General features: G+C 35.0%; 1 protein-coding gene across 1 annotated transcript in view; it reads left to right on the forward strand.

The window, feature by feature from the left end:
- Positions 1 to 872: 872 nt before the first annotated feature.
- Positions 873 to 24064, forward strand: part of ncapd3 (non-SMC condensin II complex, subunit D3) — a 39270-nt gene continuing 16078 nt past the window's right edge. The window contains exons 1-16 of the mRNA XM_028810423.2: positions 873 to 1018; positions 5505 to 5659; positions 6342 to 6504; positions 9167 to 9345; positions 10848 to 11015; positions 14981 to 15042; positions 15674 to 15761; positions 18332 to 18465; positions 19522 to 19594; positions 19707 to 19832; positions 20006 to 20258; positions 20517 to 20576; positions 20947 to 21039; positions 23113 to 23186; positions 23319 to 23453; positions 23535 to 23755. Of these exons, the coding sequence (XP_028666256.1) occupies positions 967 to 1018; positions 5505 to 5659; positions 6342 to 6504; positions 9167 to 9345; positions 10848 to 11015; positions 14981 to 15042; positions 15674 to 15761; positions 18332 to 18465; positions 19522 to 19594; positions 19707 to 19832; positions 20006 to 20258; positions 20517 to 20576; positions 20947 to 21039; positions 23113 to 23186; positions 23319 to 23453; positions 23535 to 23755 (2036 nt within the window). The 5' untranslated portion in view covers positions 873 to 966. The remainder of the gene's footprint in view (positions 1019 to 5504; positions 5660 to 6341; positions 6505 to 9166; positions 9346 to 10847; positions 11016 to 14980; positions 15043 to 15673; positions 15762 to 18331; positions 18466 to 19521; positions 19595 to 19706; positions 19833 to 20005; positions 20259 to 20516; positions 20577 to 20946; positions 21040 to 23112; positions 23187 to 23318; positions 23454 to 23534; positions 23756 to 24064) is intronic.

Below are 24064 nucleotides of genomic sequence, written 5' to 3' on the forward strand. Positions count from 1 at the left end.
TTATAGTTGAACTAGCTGCTGAAATTTAAGTAATCAACATAGACCTCAGCGTTGATGCCTGTAGTGCACCATGCAATGTGTATGTCTCTATTATATGACATTTGGTATGGAATTCCTAAAAGCAGTGTTAATGTCTGAGATGCGCTGTCGGTTGGAATTACACACGCAACGTATTTTATAAAAATGTTTGTGATGCGCCATCTTTTGGAACCACGAGACATAGCAACCGACGAACTCACAGACAGACATAAAGATACTAACCTTTTTATTAAGGGTAAAACAGGTCTAGAAGGATTAGTTACAAATAATCCTTTCATTTTCAACCATATTTAAAATATAATTATAAACACCCCTGAAATTCACGGAACTTTCATTACTAAACGCTACACTTGTTTCTGAATACTATTTTTAAAAGTTCATTATGTTTGAGTTAAAACTAATTTAAAAGAAAATGATACAGCTATATTTATTAATAATATAGCCATACAATTAATGCAGACCTAGATATTAATGATAAGTAATTTACATCACATGTTTAAGCGTAATACGTTGCCAGCAATTCTCTCTTCAAACGGCCCAAACGAAAAATTATATTCAAAACTTCATTTGCCTTGCCCACAGCGCCGGCGCAGCCATGGACGTTTGATCGGCGCATGCTCTTCACGATCCTGCAACTGAAGCAGTTGTCCGCCATGTTGGTGCAATACTATTTTTAAACGCTTTCCCGTGGTCGCCAAAATGGAAACTGTAATTTTTTTTCGTTTTACTAAAGAAATTAAGTAATTTTGTAAAGTTGAGTATTAAACAAAGTATATTTTGTAATTATAATACCAAAAACAAAAAATAAAACGAAAATAAAAAAATTATATCAGTGATGGGCGGGGCGGTGAGCAGAGACATCGCGATGTACAGCGTTGCTATTTTGGCGCGGGGTTTTCGATACTGTTGTCCGTGAGCGATTTACAAATGGAGTTACTGGAAAATTTCACTTTATTAAAAATCAACGAGCTATCAAACGGTAAGTTTTTTTGTACTGCCACCCTTTTATGTTTCCGGCTGTTATATGTGTTAGTCGTGAAGTGGTACAGCTTTTTAAAACAGTAAATTAAAAGTTATTTTGAGCAATATGTTAACAATGCAATTCTAATAAATGTATTCGTCACAATCCTCGCAAGTAATTAACCGATTTTGATTTGATATCTTTAGGAAATTAACTGTTGAAATGTCGACATGGAGTTCACCCATACTAGATATTTAGAGATCTCCATTTCTTTCTTAAATACAATGTGCGAATCTATGTATAGATAGCGCCTGAACGTTACCGGGAAGCATTTTAACATTTTGAATAGGAGGTCAGAGAGAGTTATTAGTAATGAATAGAAATAAGCATGCCACTTATTGTAATAAAGATGGAACAGTTAAGTCAGTTTTCAAACAACGTAATTCATAGACAAAACTATAAAACTATGAAGGGCGGTGAAAGCGGCTCAGAACTGCTGAACAGTTGCCTTCTGTGCAGGACATACAGTATATCAACACACACAATCTTAGAATGACAAGCAGTATTATTAAATGCCACAGCCGACCTGCACAGTTATTTTATTGAATTCAATGTTCTGGTGAACGACACAGTACCTTTGGCACTCGCACCACTAGATTAAGGTACTGTTTGTATCTACAGGGTATTTATGCTAGTTAATAACCACATACACTGACAACGTTATGAATGTTTCGTGTGTGTGTGTGTGTGTGTGTGTGTGTGTGTGTGTGTGTGTGTGTGTGTGTGTGTGTGTGTGTGTGCGCAGTATATAGCTAGATAAACAATTTCAGTTGAGAATTAGGACACCGAATGAACGGTTGCTGAAAAATAGGGCTTTGCAGTCATTTGTGAATACTAAATTCCAGGTATTTCAAACAGGAATAGACTTGATGTCTTAAATCAATTTAATGGTGTCATGATTAGTTTGTATCAAATACATGAACATTTCTTAGTGTGTCCAACGTTTTGACTGTGTGTGTGTTAGTTTAGGTTAAGTCGAGTTTATTATCCTAGAGGGGAATTTGTTTGCAGCAGAAAGTACAAAAACAAAAGTCATTGCTACAGAGAGCCAACAGATAAACAAAGACACAACATTTGACATTCAATTCTGTTGCATAAGCACACACTCAAGATCAATGTATAGAATAATACTTGCTTTCAACAGTACATAAAGTAATAATCAAAATTTAACATTTAGCAGCATGCCTACAATAATTTAAAATGCCTATAGCTGTAGGAATAAAGGAGTTCTTAAACCTGTTGCACTTTACCTCTGGAAACCTAAATCTAATGCCGGATGGCATCAGCTGGAATTTACAGGAAAGAGGATGGCTACTGTCTGACAGAATTGAGTTGACCTTCTTTCTAACTTGTTTGCAATACATTTCAGTGATGGAGGTCTGCTGTAAACCAATAGTTTTAATGCTAATTTTTATAATGTTGTTAAGATGATTTATATTCTTATTGCAGAGGTTGCCAAACCAACAAATAACAGCAAATGTAACAATTGATTTAATAAAGGACTTATTAAAAAGTGTCGTTATGGTTCTGTCCACTTTAAAACAGTTGAGTTTCCTTGTGTGTGTATTTATATACATTCATATATAATTCATATGATCCTTTTCTGTTTAAGCAAAAGAAGGTTAGGAGTTGACATGACTGAAACATTTAAAATTATGAAGTGAATTAGTACAGTGGTTTGAAACCATTACATTAAAATGAGTTTAGCAAGAATACGGGGACACAGTTGGAAACTTGTTAAGGGTAAATTTCGTCCAAAGATTACATTTTTCTTAACACAGGGCACTATAAATATATGGATTAAGTTACTAAGTAGTGTAATAGACAGTAGGAGTTTAAGGACCTTCACAACTAGACTTGAATTTATTATGGATGAATGAAGTAGTTAGGACTGGCAAGCTTTCTTGTGCTGAATGGCCTGTTCTCATCTAAATTTTTTTAATGTTCCTTATATATATTTTATATAAATCCACCGTTATACTTTGTGTCTGTCTGGTTGCTGTGTATCTGTATGGCACATCATAAACATTTTTAGTAATAAGATGCATTGCATATGTCATTCAAATACAGTAGTTGGCACATCACAAACATTAACACTGCTTTTACCAATCCAATGCCAAATGGGATATAACAGAGACGTATGCATTGCATAGTGCACTGCAAATGTTAATGCTGAGGTCTCAATTGATTACTTACATTTCATCCTATCTTAGATGTATGTGCATGTGTGTGTATATATGTATGCATAATATTTAAAGTCTTTTGTTGTATGTGTATTTTTTTTTTTTTGGTCAGCTTTTGGTTTTGTACACAACTCATTAATCAATTGAAAACACATAATCAAGACATCGACAATATCACAATAAGGTATGAACTGAAAATTCAAAGTAAGCTGTCAGCTGGTTCACCTTTCTTTTCAGTTTTACCAGGACAGGTGGCTCCAAAGCAAGCAATCTAGACAAATGTCCATTGTGCATTTTTATCCAAAATATTATGCCGCCAAGGTAGCCATTGGAGTGCCTAATGTGTCTGAGGTGGAACTCATTTAAGTCATATATAATACATAATCATCTGGATGTATTTGTCACTATTTTATGTTCTAAAAGAAACAACTTCGTATCACAAAAAGTTAAGGCTTGATAAATGTAAAATGATGTACACACACAGTGTATTTTTAACCTCAAACCGTAATTTGGAACCAAATACATATTTGGGATGAAAGTAGCAGATCATAGTTGTCACTAAGCTAATGAGAATTTGTGTCAAAGCGTAAAGGAAAGATTTACAGTTGCAGGTAATTTGTAGTATGTTTGATTTTAGGGATTTGCAGGTAAATATTAAAGTTGGGAAATGTGTGTTTTCTATCTATCAATCGGAAAGTTGTTTAGGTAAACCAGGCAGAGTTCATTGCATTTACCACATATTGAGATGATAGCATTTTCAGTCAGTTTGTGTACAAAGACTGTTACAGTACAAAGTATGATTGCAATAATGTGATTTACAAGTAATTGCATTTTTTTATTTTATTGATTTTATTAAAATCACACATCATACCATACAAATAAATCAATTTTTACAAACATAAGATCGAAAACAAATCGACCCCCACCCCTGGGAAAGAGAGCTAAGCCAACAGAGTAAAACTTAAAGCTAGTAAAAATGAGTAAATAGATGAATTAATAGGTGAATAATGATAAATGGAGAAATCCTCAGTGCTTTAAAAGGTTATTCTAAAATGTTATTGATCAGATCCTGCCAGATTCTGAAAAAGTTTTGCACCTATCCTCTAAGTGAGAATTTGATTTTTTCCAGTTTCAAATAGTATATAACATCAGTTACCCACTGACTTAGAATAGGAGAGTTAGGATGCTTCCAGTTGAGCAAGATAAGTCTACGTGCCAATAGTGTAGTAAAGGAAATTAGTTTGTTTGTCCTTCTCCACTTTAAGCCCATCTGGGAGTACACCAAACACAGCTGTTAATGGATTAGGAGGGAGTGTGACACCAAGGCTGTTTTATATGCATTTAAAGATTTTCGGGCAGGCCCAAAACATGTGGCCCAGTGAGGCTGGAACTTGATTGCAATGTTCGCAGGTTGATTCTTGCTCTGGAATCACTTTGGACAATTTTAAATGAGACAGATGCGCTCAATATATAATTTTAAGTTGAATAATTGGATGCTTTGCGCATATGGAGCTTGAGTGAATTCTCTGCATTGCTACCTTCCATTCCTTTTCTGAGCTGTTGAGTGAGAGATCCTTTTCCCACTGTCCTCTTGGATCTTTGAAAGAGAGGGACTATAAAATGGTTTTATATATTACAGAAATGCTGCCTGAGTCCTGAGTAATTGCATTATTGATATGGATTATTGCATTGATAATAAACATCAGTATTTGTTCTAAAATGAATCTGGAGGATGCACAATGCAGACACTGAATTTTACACCTGTATGCTATTTTTCCTTCTTTGCTGTTGTAAATTATATATAGCACAGAAAAAATTGTGTTAGAGGTCTCTTAATGAAAAAAACTAAGAAAGATAAATTTCTTCTAAACCTGTGTGAACAATTAATTATATTACAGTAGAGGTTAAATATGTGTCTGTCTTTCCTGTGTGCATATATACCTTTTTTATTTGACATCATCATCTCAGCAATGTTCCTGTTTTCCTATTTTGAAAGTATTTGTTCTTAATAGTAGTTTTTGAATGGTGTTTCTTTTAAGGCATTGCCATTTTCTTTTTGTTAATTTTGATTATTCTATCTTGTTCTTCTAATAGAGGGCTATAGTTCACATTGCTTCAGATTGTCTGAATATTTTCAAATATTTTTATTTTTGAAAACTTTAGTCTAAATAGTGGGTTATTTGTATTTTCCTTCTGCTGTGATATGCTTTGCTATATATTGCATGCTAACACTAGGCATAATTTTCTCCTTGCTGTTACAGTTTGGGTGGATACTATATGGGAGCTGGACTTTACTGAGACTGAGCCATTGGATCCCCTTTTAGAAGCACAGATCACAGAAGGTGGCCTAGAGGTTTTTAGAAACATCTATAATGGATTGCTGCCTTTTTCAACAGACAACGTTGCCAGCACTGAAGTAAGTGTAAGACAGGTTATAACAGGTCATGTATCTGTCATACATAATGTTGTTTTTTTTTTTTTTTTTTTTTTTTTTAATAAATTATTTATGTAATGGACTGCAATTTAAATGTATACAGTGTGTATAGAAGAAAGACATTTTCTATAAAAATGCTCCTTTTTAATTCAATTGCCTTGCTAGTCCATTCAAGAAACCTAAAGGTTTCTGAAAGGTTTGTTTAGAGGCTATCTATCTTATACAAACAAGAATAATTTGACATGTCTCCTCCAGCTTTATTTGCTTTTTGCCCAATCCAGAGAAATAGTATTGTTATACTTCACACACTCTGTCATGACACTAGTCATTTTGGAAAGTGTTTAGTTTATTTATTCATGCATCCATTTACTTTACTCAAGTTCAAAGACATTATGGTATTTGATTTGGTGCAAAGCAGGAGCCAGCCTTGTTAATTGCAGGGCATATACAAAGATTCTAACCCCTAAACTACACACATACTCATTCTTGTTGGGTCAATATATAGTTTACAACTAACCTGAAGGTCTACACTTGCATCAGAAGAATGTTTGCTGTATTGGGTGAGAGGTGCGCCATGATACAGGTAGAGGGAATGATGCCAAACTAGGCAATGTTATCAACATAATTAATTTTAACCACATTTTTCTTTTTTTCCCTCTTGTAGAGCATCTGGACCCTGTTTACTAAAAATAATATCCAGTCCAATGCCCTAGTGGCCTTGTTATACCACTTTGTTCAGCTGGTTCAGAAGTCATCTTGCAGTGTTGAACAGCGACAGTATGCTATGAATGCAGCTGGTCTTTATTTTTTGCTTCTTGAAGTTCCAGGCAAGAATTTTTTTTTTAATTGAATGAGGTGAATGTGAGCAAATTGTCCTGTACTACACCCTTTCTTTGTCAAAGTCCTTTGACAATTTAATGTGGAAACATCAAACTGAATTTAATGGGAAAGTGAAATATAAAGCAAATACTTATTATTATTCTTCGTCTGCTTACTAGAATACATTGTTTTTATACTAGTATTACTTATTTTTGCATTAACAGGGCATGTGAGATGGTAATTTTATTTTAGCAAATCTAATTTCCTTTTTATGATCCCAAAGTGCATTGGTACACCTTTAAAATGCTTAAAGAAAAGTTTAAAAAAAAAAAAAAAAAGCTATAGCCAATGCCAGTGTTTATATCAATATATGCATATAATTTATCCATATATACTAAACCCATAAAACTTCTGTTGGTGGTAATATGCATAGTAAATTGTAATGTATATGCATATTAAGTTAAGCTGCTCTGTTAATGAATAAGAATAAAGTAATACTTCAAACTGCAGATTCCAAACAAAATAAACAAACAAGTCCTTCTGACCTATGCCCACTAACTGCTGAGCCTCCCCATTGCTGTTTAGCAATGCTCAAGAATGCACACTAGCAAAAGTCTATATGTTAAATGAGCTAATTGCAAGTATTTACCAAGTGTTGACTATGTTAGAGTCAGATAATTTTATTTTTGGTGTTTAGTCTGCTGACAATAGTCAAGCTGAACAGTTTTTACAGTAAATGTTTTATTAAATAAAAAACATATATATTTTTAAGGCATGGTCCAGAGAAATGACAAAGCTTTAGTCCTTAATAAGTATCGGAATACTGGGAAGTGAAAAGACATGTGGCGTTTAACTTCTAAGATTATTTTATTTTTTTGTTGTATGCAGCAAAGGTGATTAGTGACATCAGGATTTCAAAGTGAATAATTTCACTTACCATGGCAAACGCATTTCTTGGTTACATTCAGTTTCCTTCAGAACATCTCTTGTTAGGGATGTCTTAAAGATTACCCTGGAATAGACATACTATGTGCTTAGGATGCTTGGTACTTGTTAAGACTGCATTGGGATGAGCAATATGTTTATACCCCTAAAGTTGGTGAGGGGGTGGCATTGAAAACAAAGGTGCAGCAATTCATGTTATGAAAGCCAGGCAAAAAACTATGTCAAATATATGGATAAATAGGGAATCTTTACCTTTAAACAGATCATAGGTTGTGCTGAAAAGCAGTTTAAGCTATTTGAATTGCAAAATAATACATATGAATAACCTAGAAATCTGATGCCATGTCACATGTAGATATTTAAGAGAAACCTACTGATCACAGAACCGTAACTACAGACTCAAGAATACTGGTTTCAGTTGTAACAGTTTGCTTTTACACCTGCTTCTAAGAGAAATGTTTCAGTGAAGTGCATTGTAGATATTAACACAGTTTAATAATGTTTTACTTATTATATCTGTGCTACAGACAGAAGAATTAAACCCACGGAAAAATAAGCAGATGATTAATTTAGGTAGACTTGTATTATCTCAGAAGGAAATTTACATTTTGCACTTTCCTGCTGTAAACAATGTATTGTTAACACAGATACAAGAAATATATCAATACAGAACAGCTGACAACCAGTGTTATCGTATATACATGCACTTAAGTTTTTACAAAGAGTGGTTACTTTTAACAGTACACAGTAATAATAATAAGAACTCGGCAACATCCTAACAAGTAACAAAATTTGAAATACTTATATCCTTGGGAATAAGAGTTCTTAAATCTGTTGCTCTTTACCACCAGAAACCTAAATCTTCAACCAAAGAGCAAGAGATGAAATTTAGGAAAAAGATGGTGGCTACTTTCTGACAGAATCAAGTCATTTTTTTGTCTTACTTGTTTGTAATACAGTTAAGTGACAGAGGTCTGCAGCAAACCAATAACTATATTACTAAGTTTTACAGCCTTAGCATTAAGGATATAAACTAATACATAAAAGCAAAAGATGTTAATAGAGAACTAAAAAAGCAAAGCTGCAAATTAGTTTACATTGCAAAGGATAAGATTTTTCTTATTGTGTTGAGGTTCATATAAAGATATTTTAAACAAGTGGTAAAATATAATATTTCTTGCACTATTGAGTGAATGCTTCATTATTTAAGAAAGATATCAACAGAGACTTTATTTTTCTCAGGTTTTTAAAATTTCTTTAAGTCATTCTGGTGTGAAATACTTTGGCATCTCTAATGTAAATCACTTGCTTAATTTGACAATTCAACATTTGTCAGTGGAAAGAAAGGATCAGGAGTGAATCCAAATATTCTGAATAAACTACAGGTTTAAAATAAAGATGACCATAAGCACACTTAAGTACTGTTTACTTGGGAATGCACACTCTATAGAAGTGACACTGTTTAGTTTTCACCTAGTAATAATAGCATGACCTTTAGGGCTGAGTGCCAAAGTACAGCAAAGAATGTAAGAATCCATGCATTCTGAAATATTGTGCATACTGTTTTTTTTTTTTTGTTTTTTTTTTTTGTTTCACCACAGCTGACATCTAAAGTTTTATTAATGTGTTGGATCATTCAGTTTGAATAAATGTGCAACATCTATGTAAATGTTAAATTGTAAATATACTGATATTCTTTTAAATTCATTTTTATTAATGATGCAGGCAGTGTTGCCAACCGGATATTTCACCCAATAATGTTTGATAAATGTTTGGACACTTTGAAAAAGAGCTGGCCCCAAGAAAATGTCAGCAGAGGAAAGCGTAAAAAAGACACTGTAAAAAGTTCCCAAAACAAAATTAAAGGTAGGAAGCGGACCAAACCACGACAAGAGGAGATGGAGGTATGTGCATCTTTAGACGATTTGTAAAAAGAATTATCTGAAAATGCCTTTAATAACCCTGAGTGCACTGTCCTTTTAGGGCATAATAGTACCAGTAAATTGTATTTACAGTGTATATAATAACATTCTTCAATAACAAGTTTAAACTTGAGTACTTCACACCCAGCATAGGCACAGTCCTAAATATGAGGCTTTAATTTTAAAATTAGACAATTAAAATTGCCTAGGATTTTAGAAATTCAAGTGTTTCCCCCTTAAGTGCTAATAACATGTTTATTCATTACCTGCTTCACATTGATAGTCAGATTTTTGACATATAAGCAGCAACTTCTAAAATGATTAATATTAAGGCTATGTGTACTATAGTCCTTTCCAGACATTATTTCAGTACTCTTAAATTCTTGAATTTGAGGACTAAATTTGAGGTATTTTCATTTATTAGGAAGATTTATTATGCATTCACAGGCAGGTTGGGTCACTTTTCTAAAATCTACTTTTTTATCAATATCATTTAATCATGTATGGCTTGGGTAAACTGCATTTCCTTTATGCAAGTGTACATATTTTTTATGATAAATTCCACATTTTAAATCATACTAGTAACACTCGGTTCTCCAGTCCTCAAAGATGTGCCTCTCATAGTGCCATAGGTCACTGTGCTAAGGTTGCTGCAATGTCCTTCACTGTCAGCAGACGTCACTGCGGCTCTTTTCCTGACAGACGTGCTTACTGTTCTTTTTGATTCATTCTTAATGTTGCAGGGTAAAGCGGCTGCACCCTGGACAAAGGACCCAAAGCGGAATAAATTGGTGGTGGAAATTTGCACCCCCAGTTCTTTGGTCATGTATGACTATCAGATGTGCTCAAAGTGAATGACTGCTTTCACCACAAAGGCAAATCGGTCGGCATGTGCAATGTGCTTCACTGTTAGAAGTCTCTTTTCCTGTCAGCAGTGCCACATGCTGGAGCAGCTTATCTTTTTCTATCAGGAGTGGTGCATGCTTATGCAGATTCTCTTTTCCTGTCAGCTAGGGCACATGGCTGGGTCAGCGCTTCCCGGGAGAAGGACCTGGAAGACCCAAAGCTCAATTATATATTTGAGGTAGCCAGCTCCTCCAAGTCATGAGTTACGTTACGTTTGTCACACCATAAACTCTTGATTAAGACCAAGATTAAGGTTCAAGGCTAAGGGAAGTTTTTGCATGACAGACAGGCTGTGCTTAGCATATACAGTATATATTGATACAAACAAAATTTATTTACAGTATATATTTTTTTCTAGCAAAATATTACATCAAAGTCTAGCACTATTTTCCTATTTGAAACATAATGTTTATTACACCAAATTAAAGTTATACTCAAACGTTCTTAGATTAAGATGGCTTTGATAAAGTTTGTTGGTAGAGTGTAGTCAAATGATGTAAATGAAATCATTTAAGGTTATGTGATTTTAAATGGACTGAAAATGCAGTGTCAAAATTTAAGCTCTTTTTTTTATTTAGATTGAAGAAGAATCTGAAGATGAAGATCAGCAGGGGAATGTGTGCTTTTCCCCAAATGATCTGCTTAAAATCCGAGAGGAAATTTTTTTATTGCTCAAAACTTTCCTGCGGCTTTTGTCCAAGTTATCATTGAAAGATAAGCCTCAGTGTATTCAGCACTGTCTTCAGGTATAAAAGATACTTCATAAAAATATCACAAACCCTTTTTAGTCAGTCGGAGTATTCTGCTCTTATTGTAGAATTCTTCAATCATTTTACTAAATGCTTTCCTGTGAATTTGATCTTTTAAAATGTATATTTTTTTATTTGACTAATGACATTTTATCTATTATTTGTTTTAAGGAAGCTATTTTATTGCAATTTATTCTTTCCCAAACTGTGCTATTTGTTGCTGTTTGGTAATGTCCAAATTAAAAAAAAAAAAAAGGTGGTATGTTTATGGAACAATGTTTGTTTTTGTTTTTTTCCTGTATAGATAGATAATTTGTTAATTCCAAGGGGAAATTCGCATACTCCAGCAGCAGCATACTGATAAAGAACAATATTAAATTAAAGAGTGATAACAATGCAGGTATACAGACAGACAATAACTTTGTATAATTTTAACGTTTACCCCCCTGGGTGAAATTGAAGAGTCACATAGTATGGGGGAGGAACGATCTCCTCAGTCTGTCAGTGGAGCAGGACATTGACAGCAGTCTGTCGCTGAAGCTGCTCCTCTGTCTGGAGATGATACTGTTCAGTGGATGCAGTGGATTCTCCATTATTGACAGGAGCCTGCTCAGTGCCCGTCGCTCTGCCATGGATGTCAAACACTCCAGCTCCGTGCCTACAATAGAGCCTGCCTTCCTCACCAGTTTGTCCAGGCGTGAGGCGTCCCTCTTCTTTATGCTGCTTCCCCAGCACACCACTGCGTAGAAGAGGGCGCTTGCCACAACTGTCTGATAGAACATCTGCAACATCTTATTGTTGTACAGCTCATCAGCTAGGTCAAGTCCTTTATTTATATACTGGACTGTACTGAATTTTAATTTGTGTGAAGAAAAATAATTATAGGTTGTAAATTTATTGAAGGACTGACTATTTTTTTCTTTAACATGTGCTGTTAGTTTGCCTGTTTATGTACATTTCACCTTCCTACTTTTTTACATTCTAGTTAATTTACATTTGAGGTCACAAGGTCACTGTTAATTTGTTACTTGGTCTGCACAAAAAGCAATTAGTTACCATTTTCCTGAAATGACTCAGCAATGCAATGACACTGCTATATTCAGTAATTACTTGAGGACCAAGCTCTTACCTTAGATTAAACTGAACTGATGTTATAAACTAAATTGGTTTTGGTTCTTTACCAATAACACAATTTTTGGACACACTATTTCTTAAAATAACTGTGTAATGGAGATATTTATAATATATATGAGAGATATATAAATAAAATATACAGTGGAACCTCGGGTCACGAAAGTCTCGGACCACGCACAAATCGGGTTTTACCAAAAAGTTCTTCACTTTTGCATCTGTTCATGACCACACACTCAGGTGACGAACAAGCCTGTTTCCCTTCCGGTTCGTACGCGCTGATGATTTCTGCACGTGTTCAATCTCTCCCTGTGCAGCGAGAGCGCGAGCGAGCGTGTATATACTGTATTTACATACAGCTCATACGGTCTGGAACGGATTAATTGTATTTACATACAATCCTATGGGGGGAAATTACTTCGGGTCACAACCAAATCGGGTTGCGACCAGAGTTTTGGAACGAATTATGGTCGTGACCTGAGGTTCCACTGGTGTGTGTCTGTGTGTATAAATAAATATAAATATATTTATTTTTTGTTAAGTATAATTCAACACGGGTTTATTTACCTCTATAAACACTGTAGCCTCTTTCTGTCAGGTGCTATGTGTTGGGTAATGCTAATGCCAACAGTATTCTCATACTGAAATCATACAGTGTGAAAGAGGCAAAGTGTGCCCTCTAGTGAGTTGAGGGATTCTACATAGTTGACTCTTACTGCTCCTCCTCTTTTAGGAGCCCATTTTTCTTCTGTTGAATTATTTAAAGTAACCTCTTTATTTTCTTGTGGTTCGGTATGTGTGCTAGTAGTGAACCTTGTGGGACATGAATTGTGCTGCTACCTGTGTTCCAGTTACAGTAGCATATATTATTACTAGGGGGCTCTGCTCGCTGCGCTCGCCCACCCCCAGATTGGTTTACCGGATATACAATTTAAAGAGTGTTTTTTTTTCATGGGAATTGTTACATATGCATTGGTTTCACTTTTACTTTAAAACTTTAATAAAACCAATATTTGGAATTAACTTTTCTTCAAGATCACATTGAATTTTGATTCCGTGTTTGGATTTGCATCGTGACAATGCACGTATAACTGCCTGTGAGTGAATATCGTTTCTTTCTGTCTAATAAATAAAACAGCTTTTTCTGATGTTTGTCCATGCTCTTTCTTCTTCGCCTTGTCGTTGACTTGTCATCTAGAACGTATAAAATTATTGTCCTGATAAAATTTATAAGAGCTGAGAGTGCAGGAGGTGTGTCTGCCAAAAGCATTCACACGACTAAGAGCTGAGAGCACAGGAACTGTGTCTGACAAAAGCATCCATACGACTGAAGTTTGTTGACCGTGGTCTTGTTTGAAAATGGTTGTAAGTAGGGCGTGACTTGAAAGAATCTAATGTTAAAAGTCTCCGTCTCGTGGGACTTCATACCGCGCCAAAGTTTTTGGAATCTTTTAATTCTCTCTGGCAACACGAATTAGCAAGTCTCCGACTTAAAGTTTAAATCTGAACAATATACAGTGGAACCTCGGTTTGCGAGTAACTTGGTTTATGAGTGTTTTGCAAGAAGAGCAAAAAATTTTAATAAATTTTGACTTGATAAACGAGCAAGGTCTTGCAGTACGAGTAGTATGTATATGCTTTGTCTGCTGAGCGTCATGTGATCACAACTGAGCTGATGGTGGTTCTCTCTCTCTCGCTGCGGGATTGTGAGCAATCGTCTCCTATTCTCCATCTGAGTCGGCGTGCCTCACTCATATAGTCAACATCCGTACGAGCGTATACTATTTACTATAGCATTAGCATTGTGACTGTGTGTGTGTGTGTGTGTGCTCGCGCGTGCGTGCATGTGTGCTGTGACGTGCGAGTCCCCATCTTGCACCCTAAAACACGAAGCTGAGTCTCAGTACTTTAGCAACACCAGCTTTATTCAGCTTGAAACAGCAACAGCGCGGTTATTTATTGTAGCATGATCTGCGCTCTCTTATACACAGCAGTCAGGCAGGGCCCTGCACATTTATAATGTTCCTTGTTCCTTGTATCACCCATCGATGGCAGGCGCTTATAGCATGTCCGCGATCTTTTCGGATTCGCTTTTATGGCAAACTGCTACAGTGCTGGGAGACTACGACTGCTTTGGGATGCTCTTCCGCGTGTCGTCCCGTTGGGTGCAATCTCACAAGAGTTTAGAAACTCATTCACACCAGTCATGATTCTTTTCAAAGGTAAAGTGCAGGTTAATTTGTTTTATGTATTTTTACTTTATATTTTATATTAATCATTTTTATATGAATAGTTTTGGGTTGTGGAACAAATCATCTGAGTTTCCATTATTTCTTATGGGGAAATTCACTTTGATATACGAGTGCTTTGGACTGTGAGCACGTTTCTGGAACGAATTATGCTCGCAAACTGAGGTGCCACTGTATTTGATCTCATTTCGTTGTTCCATTATTTCACCGAGTAATAATTTCCATTTGTTTGCACTAATGCAATCTTTCCTATCCTTTTTTTGAGAGTTATGAATTTTCATACATCCATTATCTCTAACCTGATCTGCATGTGTACCACGCCAACATTTTTGAATTCTTTACGACGTTCTACTTTGTCATCTACTCTTTGTCCTTTATTTCCAGCCCCAGGCGTGGTTAAATCTTTCTTGCGGGACGTATAAGTGTCTCTCCGAGAAAATCACGTCTTGTCTCTCTATTATAATATAAAGAAAAAATCTTGGAGACTTCCAAGATTTTTTTATAATAGAGAGATTTAATATAACATTTAGCTTGCCAGACTTAAATTCCTTTTTTTTTTTTTTTCTTTTTCTTCTATTTTAGATCTTGATTGAAGTAACACATTATGAACCCGTCATCAGCCAGTTGGCTTTTTTTGCTGATCCGTAAGTCTGTTGTTTTCATGTAAACATTACCTTACCAGAAAAAGTGTTGTTCTTTTTTATTTAAGAAGTTAGTAGTTTTCACATTTTAAATTTTGTAAGGTGAGAATTCCAACTGCAGATGCTTTATTGCTATGCTAAAAAAGATCTGTATAAAATGCAAAAATAACAGGTTTTATTAGCTGAATACCCTACCTGCTTTACGTCAAATAGAATATGTGAAAGAAATTTGCTTAAAAATGTGTTGTTGGAGTAAAAGTATGGAGTGTGTTCTTTTTATTGTAACTGAGTACGTTAGGTTCAGCTTAAAGATACCTATGGGATGTTGGGGAAGAAATCCATTGATTCATAAGCTGCCTAGTCTGTTCAGGTGATAATTTGTATCACTTTCTGAAAGGTACTCTGATACTAATGTAAAAGAATTGTTTGCTATCATTACTACAGCCACAGGAACATTCATATATAGCAAACTTTCATAAATGAAAGTAGCTCAACATACCTTACATTAATAATGGTTAAAAACTAAGGAAAAAAATGTGAAATGTACTTTTTTAAACTGGCACTTTAAATTAAACTGTATATTTCCTTAAGTTTAATTTTCAGTGTCATTTTGTTTAATTTTTATATATTTCAGGGATGTCAACAAGATGAAAGCCCTTCCTGAACTATGCTATCATGGCCTCAGAGTTTTGTGTTCTTCTATGCATGGGGAAGGAGATCGGGTAAATCTGATGATTTTTTTTCTCTTTGATAAAATTTTATTTTTTTTAATCAAAGTATGATCATTGTTGTATATAAACTAATTTATAAATATTTTCTCTTGTTGAATTATTTTAAGTGACCCTTTATTTTCTTGTAGTATTTTACTACTAAAAAGATAATTACATTTTAGTTTGTGAATCTAAGGATTTATTTTCTCATTAACTCAATGTATATAATTTAGGATACTTTCAAAATCATTATAAATGTCCTTATGCTCCCTATTGCTTGTTTATGATAAGTGTACTTTATTGCATATTAAGAAGACTACGACAGCAGCTGTGCTTTGTTTGCATTTGCTGTTCTGATTATTTATAATATTCCTCTAAAACATACTTATGAGGTTGTTCCTATTTATGCCACATTGACATGATAGCTTATTTGTCTAAATCCTCAGAAAAATCTTACAGCATTCATAAAACAAGCTAATAGTTTCTTTCACAAAACTCGATTTAATATTTGATTGAACCTATCTGTTTCATATTTTGTTTTTTATTTTCATGGAATATTTTTAATAAAGCAAACATTCATTTTTGTCTGCTTGTCCATTCATTTTTGAATTCAGTTATTCGAGAATGTTAAAAAGTAAGTGCAAATTCCAGTATCAAAAGACACAAGACGAGTAATACGGTACACCCCCAAAATTTGCGGGAGTTACGTTTCTAGAGCACCCACGAATTGTGAAAAACCGCGAATTTTGAATGTGGTTAAAAAAAAATGCATATTTTCATAGTTTAAACCATAGATATGCCCCAAAACACTTTAATTTAATTTCAAACTCAGCTTAATACATTATCTAAAAATAATGTAAAGGTAAACCTGTATACTGTGCTGCTATGTCTCCCGCATTGCTAGAATGTAAAATACAGATATTACCGCTATATGTACTGTTATTCATGCAAGCGCGTTTTCACTGCTAGAAGCCTTAGACGGTGCAGGGCGTTTCGACGGCATCTTGGGGCTTAAGCCTTAAACTGCCACATACTTGGGGGGGGGGGGGGGGTAATGCATCCCTGGACGCCAAATACTTTTTTGCTGCACTTTAAGTAAACGTCACAATTAACAAAGAAAAAGTGAAATTTTAATGGAGCACTTTTTTTCATGCAAAGAGCATCACAATTACTGCAACACTGATCATTTTACACACTGCTAATGAACTGTAAAAACTATTTAAAAAAAACTACTGGAACAATATGTACAAAGTGCAACTGACACCATGGATGTTAATCACTGAGCCAACTGCACTTGAACTGGCTGCACGCAAGCACACAGAGGTAAGCGCTGACGCTGGCAGGCTTGTCTTAGTGCGGCTTATGCTTGGGTCACAGAAACACAGGGGATTGTAGAGACAAGAACTTTATTTAAACACTTCAAACAAACATGTCTCAGAAGAAAAACACCCTCAGTATGCAGTTAGTTATCGATTAAACAATACAACCCCCAACAGGAGCAGAGAATGTCTGAGAGAGGAAAGAGAAACAAAGCAATCGGCCAAAAAGGACAGGTGCTGTTCAGGCTTTTAAGTAAACGGAAAACACAAGAACACTCAGCTGGTGATGCATCACAGTCAATCAGCAGCAAGAAGAAATGAATAACACTTTCAGCGGTCCGGTGCCACTAAGATTCACACTGTCGACTGTGATTTAATTTTTATGCTGTAGATTCAAGGGATGCAACCAGCCTTGACCCAACTAGTGCACACTCACAAATAGAGACAAAAACAAAGCAAACTGGTAATCAAACAGCAAATAAAGAATGTAATGAAAACAAATGAAATAAGAGAACAGCGATACCACTCCTGTTCCCCTTACTGAAATTACACATTAAATTCAACAAAGCACAAACCAAACACACACAGTAAATCATGAAACAGTTCATGAAAAACGGCAACGGATGAAATCTAATTATGAAAATAGATAGTCCAGAGATCTGCACATTGAATGGGAATGTAAAGATAGTCCTACCGGTAGTTCCTGAAATGGTGAAGACTGGTGGACCGGTTCAGGGGCGCTCCTTTCTTTGCAGGATGGCCATGAATCCACTTACAGTCCTCATGTACACAGGCAGATGGCAGACAATCCAGACGCACGAAACGATCCAGGACAAAATGAATAAGTACAGGTAACCCAACAGAAGGCAGACAGACAGGAACTTGAAACACAAATTACAATTTTTTTTTTTTTTGCTTTTGGTCACCAGCCCCCTTTTTAAAAGCAGTGTTGACACCCTTTGACCTCAACAGCCCCAGCACCCTCAGCAGAAGACCAATCAGATCCACTGCAGGGACTGCTGGTAGTTGCAGTTTCAAATTCTATTGGCTGCTTTCACCATCTCAAGCCACGGTTCTCTCTACAGTACAGTATTGCCATGAAAAATGGCATAAAAATTGTGGAGGATATTTGCGGTTTCCACTAACAATTATTAGTTAGGTTCTAAGGAAAAATCTGTGAACTCTGAACCGCGACTTGGCGGGGGTCTACTGTATATTAACATTGTAAAATATATTTAATTAATATTTGTTTTACTTTTGTAGACTGTGCGTCGTGTGTTCCATCAAATGCTTTATGTGATTTTAATGATGAGTGGAGGTGATGGAGGAAGTCCTTCCCTGCTGGCTATTACTCAGAATGTTGTCAGTGCCAGGGAGCAAGCAGTCAAATTTGTAAGGTGAGAGTTAATACATATTATATCTGGCTTAAGTGCAGGATTAAAACTTAAAAAATAAAAAGTTTTTCTTCTTGCACAACAAGGTAAACCGATTATATGTATTAAAATGTTGCATCTGCCTATTGAGGCAGATAATCAAATCAAAGCAGTTTTTTTTGTATTCTGCATACATAACCTTTTGTATGGTTGTAGGCTGACATCATGTTAAAGTAGCTTAAACAGCCAAGTTCATCTTACCTCATGAAATTCATTTAAATATAATTGTCTCTGAGAGTTGCTGTTGACCTTCATAAGTTCCCAGTATAGTGCTTTTGTTTAACAATAATGTTAGTTGTTTTACTATAAGCTATGAAGAATATGCCTGACCCAGAAAGTTTACGATTGTTGAGCTGTTTTATAAAACCTATTCAAGAAATGTTACCTTTGGAATGATTTTTTTTTTTTTTATTTAAGTTTTATTTAAAGGAAGGTGATGATGTTATATAAAGAATGCTACTGAGCTGTGGCCAAGTTGATTTAAATAAAAAAAAAAAGGCAGATGGTGTGTGTGAGTGTGTGTAGGTTGGTTTCTTTTTTACTTAAATTACTTTGGAGAGAATATTGTAGATAAACAATTATGTAGGAGTGTGCTTATAGTACTATAGAAGTTTACGGAATTTCCTGGTAAAATATGAGTGGAAGCCTAGAGGGAATGGAAAGTAAAAGAAGAAAAAACAGCTAAAAAAATCTACTACTGTGATTATGTTCTAGTCTGTTTCAATGTCGTCAAGCAAGGTGGGGGATTTCATAGAAGTAAGATCAACATTCCCTAGGCTCAGTGATTAATTGGACCTTAAAGACTTAGGAATTGTAGCTCAAGCAATAAATCAAACTTAATGATAATTATTTTTCAATTAGTGAAATGTTTAATTTTTTAAATAGTAATAAGCAAAATAGTGAATGAATACATTATAGATTCTGTAACCTTTGGATATTGGATGGTAGGAATAGCAAATTTCATAAACTGACAAAAGCTGTTTTATTAACTTTTTTAATGGCCACTTTTCCTATTTGTAGTCACATGGCAAAAGAAATGAAAGAAAACATAATACCAGTGATGCGCATTCTTCTCCAGCATATCTGTACTAAGGTACTGTTTTAGGTTTTGCCTTCATTTACATTTGACTTTAAACATGAAACAGGTTCAGTACAGCATGGCACTTGGAAGATTGCTTCCCTTTATAAAACTGTCTGTTTTTCAGGTGGCAGACAAAGCGGAGTATCGTACTTATGCAGCCCAAGCTTTAGCAAAACTTCTATGTGAGCTGCCCTCTGCAAATTACGCTTCCTTCATTGAGTGGCTATACAACTTCTCTCACAATACAAAGGTTCTTATTTCATAGATGTTCATAAATTAATGTCTGATGCTAGTGTCTTAATATTTCATTTATTTATTTTTTTTAAATATTGACTTTTTCCATCCTTAACTAACAAAGTCACTTTAACTTTTTCTTTAATGCTTACCACTATATTACTTAAGTATCCATCGTGTCTTCCACAGAGCCAGTACAGGGTTTTTGCACTTGATGCTTCAATGGCTTTATTGGAGCACCCTGAATTGGAAATGAACGAAACAGTAGACCCAGAACATGCCAGATTTTTACAACACAAATTCCTGATTGAAGAAATAATCTTCAGGCGTTGTTCGGATAAAGCACCAGTTGTTCGCAGCAGAGCACTGACCTGCTTTGCACAATGTCTAGAACACATAGCTTCAGTGTCAGTGGAGGGTTTTCAGGATGTGTTCCAAAAGTGTAAGTATAAAATTAGTACATATGATTGACCTCTATCATTGGCCTAGCTCAATTAACTTCTATGTGCTCTGTTCTACTAAGCTTTTGCCCCTAGATTTTTTTTTCTGTCTGTCAAGTATGTGATGTATTTATTACTTTTTTGATACTTTTCCACATTTTTCAGACCCAGTCAAACTCAATCATTGTTTAGGATTTATAACATAGTATGTGAAATTAAAGAAGAACTATTGAACATTCCCTTATTTGTTTTTCCTTAAGCCTCTGCAAAGTCAATGACCGATGGGGCATTCTCTACAATATTTCCTGAAAATTCAGAAGGTATGTCCATATTACCTTTCATATGTTCTAACTTTCTAAAAGTAAATGTTTAAATTCTTTTTTATTATTATTAAAGTGCTAATGTAAAACATTTTGTTTGAAAGTTAATGGCAGTATGATTGTTCTCTGAACCTAGTCAAATGCTCAAATGTTCTGTGCGATAGCTTTTCTGTTTTTTACCTGAAAATCTTCCATCTCTGTTTGGCTTTTGATTGTTTATCCTTCATCCTTCAGAGTAGCTTTATGGCTCTCTGGTTTTATGGTTTGATGTCGCACCTTTTATGGAGTATTTTTAATGTAGGATGTTAAATGAATATTGTGTTTTAAAATACATGTGTAACAATGTTGAACCTTATGTTTCTGAATATAGCTAGTTCCACTGCAGCACACCAACAGCAAAAAAGTATGGGAGTGTTTAAGTCAGTTGAGCTTACAAAGAGAACAGAAGCACATATATTTGATGGTAGGTATGACTGTTTATAGCCATAATATTTAACAAAGTTTTTAAAACATTTATTTACAGTATTTGCCTATCATTTTTGAGGTGATATTTGATACTTACAGTATGTTGTAGGATGGTAATGTTTTAAAGAAATTTAAGATATGCATCTTGTACAGAAAGTTGTAAATTTACGATTTTTGTTATTGTTTAGACTGTCCATTTCACTTTTAAGCATTACCAGTGGTAAGTAGTTCAAACTAGTAAAAACTGACAGTTTGTTAAAGTCAAGTCACTGTTGTGCACAGCACTAGCCTTTTCTCTGGATAGTGCAATGCTGTAAAAATGACTTAAACTGAATGACAACAAAAAGTAAAAAAAAATCACTTTCAGAGCCTTTTCATGTATATAAGCCACTTACACCTTATTCCTACTGCGGTACAAAATGTGTTTATTTCTCACAAATTTGAAAACTGCTACAAGACACCAGGGGCCTCATGTATGTTTCGTACGCCTGTTTCCACGCTCACATCATGCAATGTATAAAAACTAACCTTGGTGTAAAGCCATGCACATTTTCATGCCAGCTCAAACCCTGCCGTACGTAAATTCTCTGCTTGGTTTTGCAAACTGGTGGCACCCAGTGTCAAAGCAGTGCTTTTGTTCCATTATGGTTTCCCTTTCTTTTCTAGATCCACATCACTGACGCGGCTTTATCAAATACACTGAAATTAACCGCATATTGTTTATTAATGTAAGGCATCTGATTGTAATTAACCTGTAACAATATAATGGTCCATGGAATGGCCATACTATTCCAAATACCACCATGTTCTCATGTTTAATAACATGCTTTAATTCCTATCATCATGAAAATGATATCAAGTATACATCTTAGTATTTAAATTGTTCAGTGAGCTGTGATATCATGAATGTAATGGATTCTGTGTCCTATCGGAGGAAGAGAAAGCCCGTTGAAGAATCACGTAGAGCACATAGAAGAACACATACAATACAAAGCATTTAACGTGCTACTGTTATGATGGTATTTGAGAAATTAGTCAATTAAAGATTTTAAGATGAAGTTTATGATGTTCTACTTTAATGACAAAATAAACTACGTGATTAAAGTGGAAATTTCGAGATTAAATTTCCATGCTTTTTTTCCCCACTGTGTGCCTTTTTTTTTTTTTTTTCTTTTCTCTGTACCCTAATAAGCTTCCATATGACTGTCAGACGGTGGGCAACAACTCGCCTATCTGACAACTTTTTTTATTTCGGCACTGTGTGACTTTGTGAATTTGAGCTTTCGAGTTTCTCTGACACTCGATCAACTTCCTTTTGTTGTTTATACCACTGTTTAAACCACAAATAGTACATATTTCCTTGCCTCCACTTGGTATTTGCTGAAATTCTTCTATTTTCCCCCATGCTTTTTTCATTGTCTTTTCACAGAACACTGAGCTTAAGGGCTATTTATATTGATTTGCATATTCAAAGAGGCGTAATTCTGGGAGGAGTTGGGGAGTGGTGGCAGGCGCATGCACGTGCGTTACTTTTCACACTGACTGGGATTTATTTAGCGGAAGAACATGGAACTTGGCATATGCACAGATTTATGCATCTGGATTTTTTGTGCATTCTCATATTTCCGCTTTTCTTCGTACGCCATGTTTTAGTGTGATTTCTACGCACGCCGTTATGCATGAGACCCCAGGTCTTTTTTTTCTCTGTTGACCCATTGTGGGCTATTCTTGGTATTAATATCTGATGATAAACCTACATGCATGTTTATACATTCTAAGGCAGCGGTTCTGAAACTGTGGGGGCACGAATGTTGCCATATGTGGCATAATCTCACTATTCGTAGGGAAATTTTAAACTTGTAGCGGTGTATCGGCAGCAAAAAATATAGGAATAAATTTTATTAGGGTTTCAAAAAAACGTTAGGGGGCGCGATTAAAACTGTTATGAAAACTCAGGTTGCAAATACTTAAAGGTTAGGAACCTTGTTCTTTTTTTTTTTTTTTTTTTTTTTGCTCATAGATTTTACTTATTTTTTTGTGTGTGTGTTTGGATATTTTTTTTTAAATCTAGCAATGGAGGTTATGGACATATTAAGAGTCCGAGCAAGAGATGAAAAAGTCAATGTGAGAAAATCAGCTTTGCAGGTAAAAAATGTCTATTTTTTTAAAGTCTACATTTGTCTCATATCAGTTGCCATACACACTACATTAACTTTTTGAATCACAATTTATTTTGCCTTCAGTTCTTGTTCCTCTTCCTTACATTTTCCATTATAGGTGCTTACTAATATTTTGAAGTTTGGTATTGTATCATGTTGCCCCGAGGACCTTTCCATATTACAGGATCGATGCAGAGATCCTGCAGTTTCGGTCAGAAAACAAGCTTTACTTTGCCTCACTGACCTGCTTTTGGTGAGTTGTTTGCAAATATGTAATCCTGGAAAGATGTACCTTTGCATATGCAATGACATATTCTATCATTCACTATTTTAGACTCATTCAACCAACAGTGTAGTGCAGAAAGCATGGCTTTCTGGTGTGGTCCCTGTGGTGCTTGACAGTGAAACCTCAGTTCAAGAAAAAGCATTGGAATGTCTAGAGCAGTTAGTCTTGCAGCACATCAGAAACTACAGCATACAGTTTGAGAATGACCCCCATCAAAAACTAGCCTGGGATCTTTTGTCACTTCTTAGTGGTGAAAACCAAGACCTGTGGTAAGAAGTTGTTACTACTGAACCCAAAAAAATGTCAATAATTCAGACTTAATCTAAAAATTGTTTTTCCTAAGATTCTTAAATGAATGTGTTTACTTTCTTAGACCTGTCTAAAGCAAGGTACATCTAATAGTCTTTTTATAGCGCTTTTGTATCAAAGATCCTGAATGAATGGTGTTGATATCTCATACTGTTTTAATTACTAAACATTAATGATTACTTAGTAAAATTTGTATGCTATGTATACGTTTTGTTGGATTCTTCCTTATTTCTTCCAAACATGCTTTAATTACTGGATTATCCTTACAT

Source organism: Erpetoichthys calabaricus, chromosome 9 (genome assembly GCF_900747795.2).
Source record: "Erpetoichthys calabaricus chromosome 9, fErpCal1.3, whole genome shotgun sequence".
Taxonomy (NCBI): domain Eukaryota; kingdom Metazoa; phylum Chordata; class Cladistia; order Polypteriformes; family Polypteridae; genus Erpetoichthys; species Erpetoichthys calabaricus.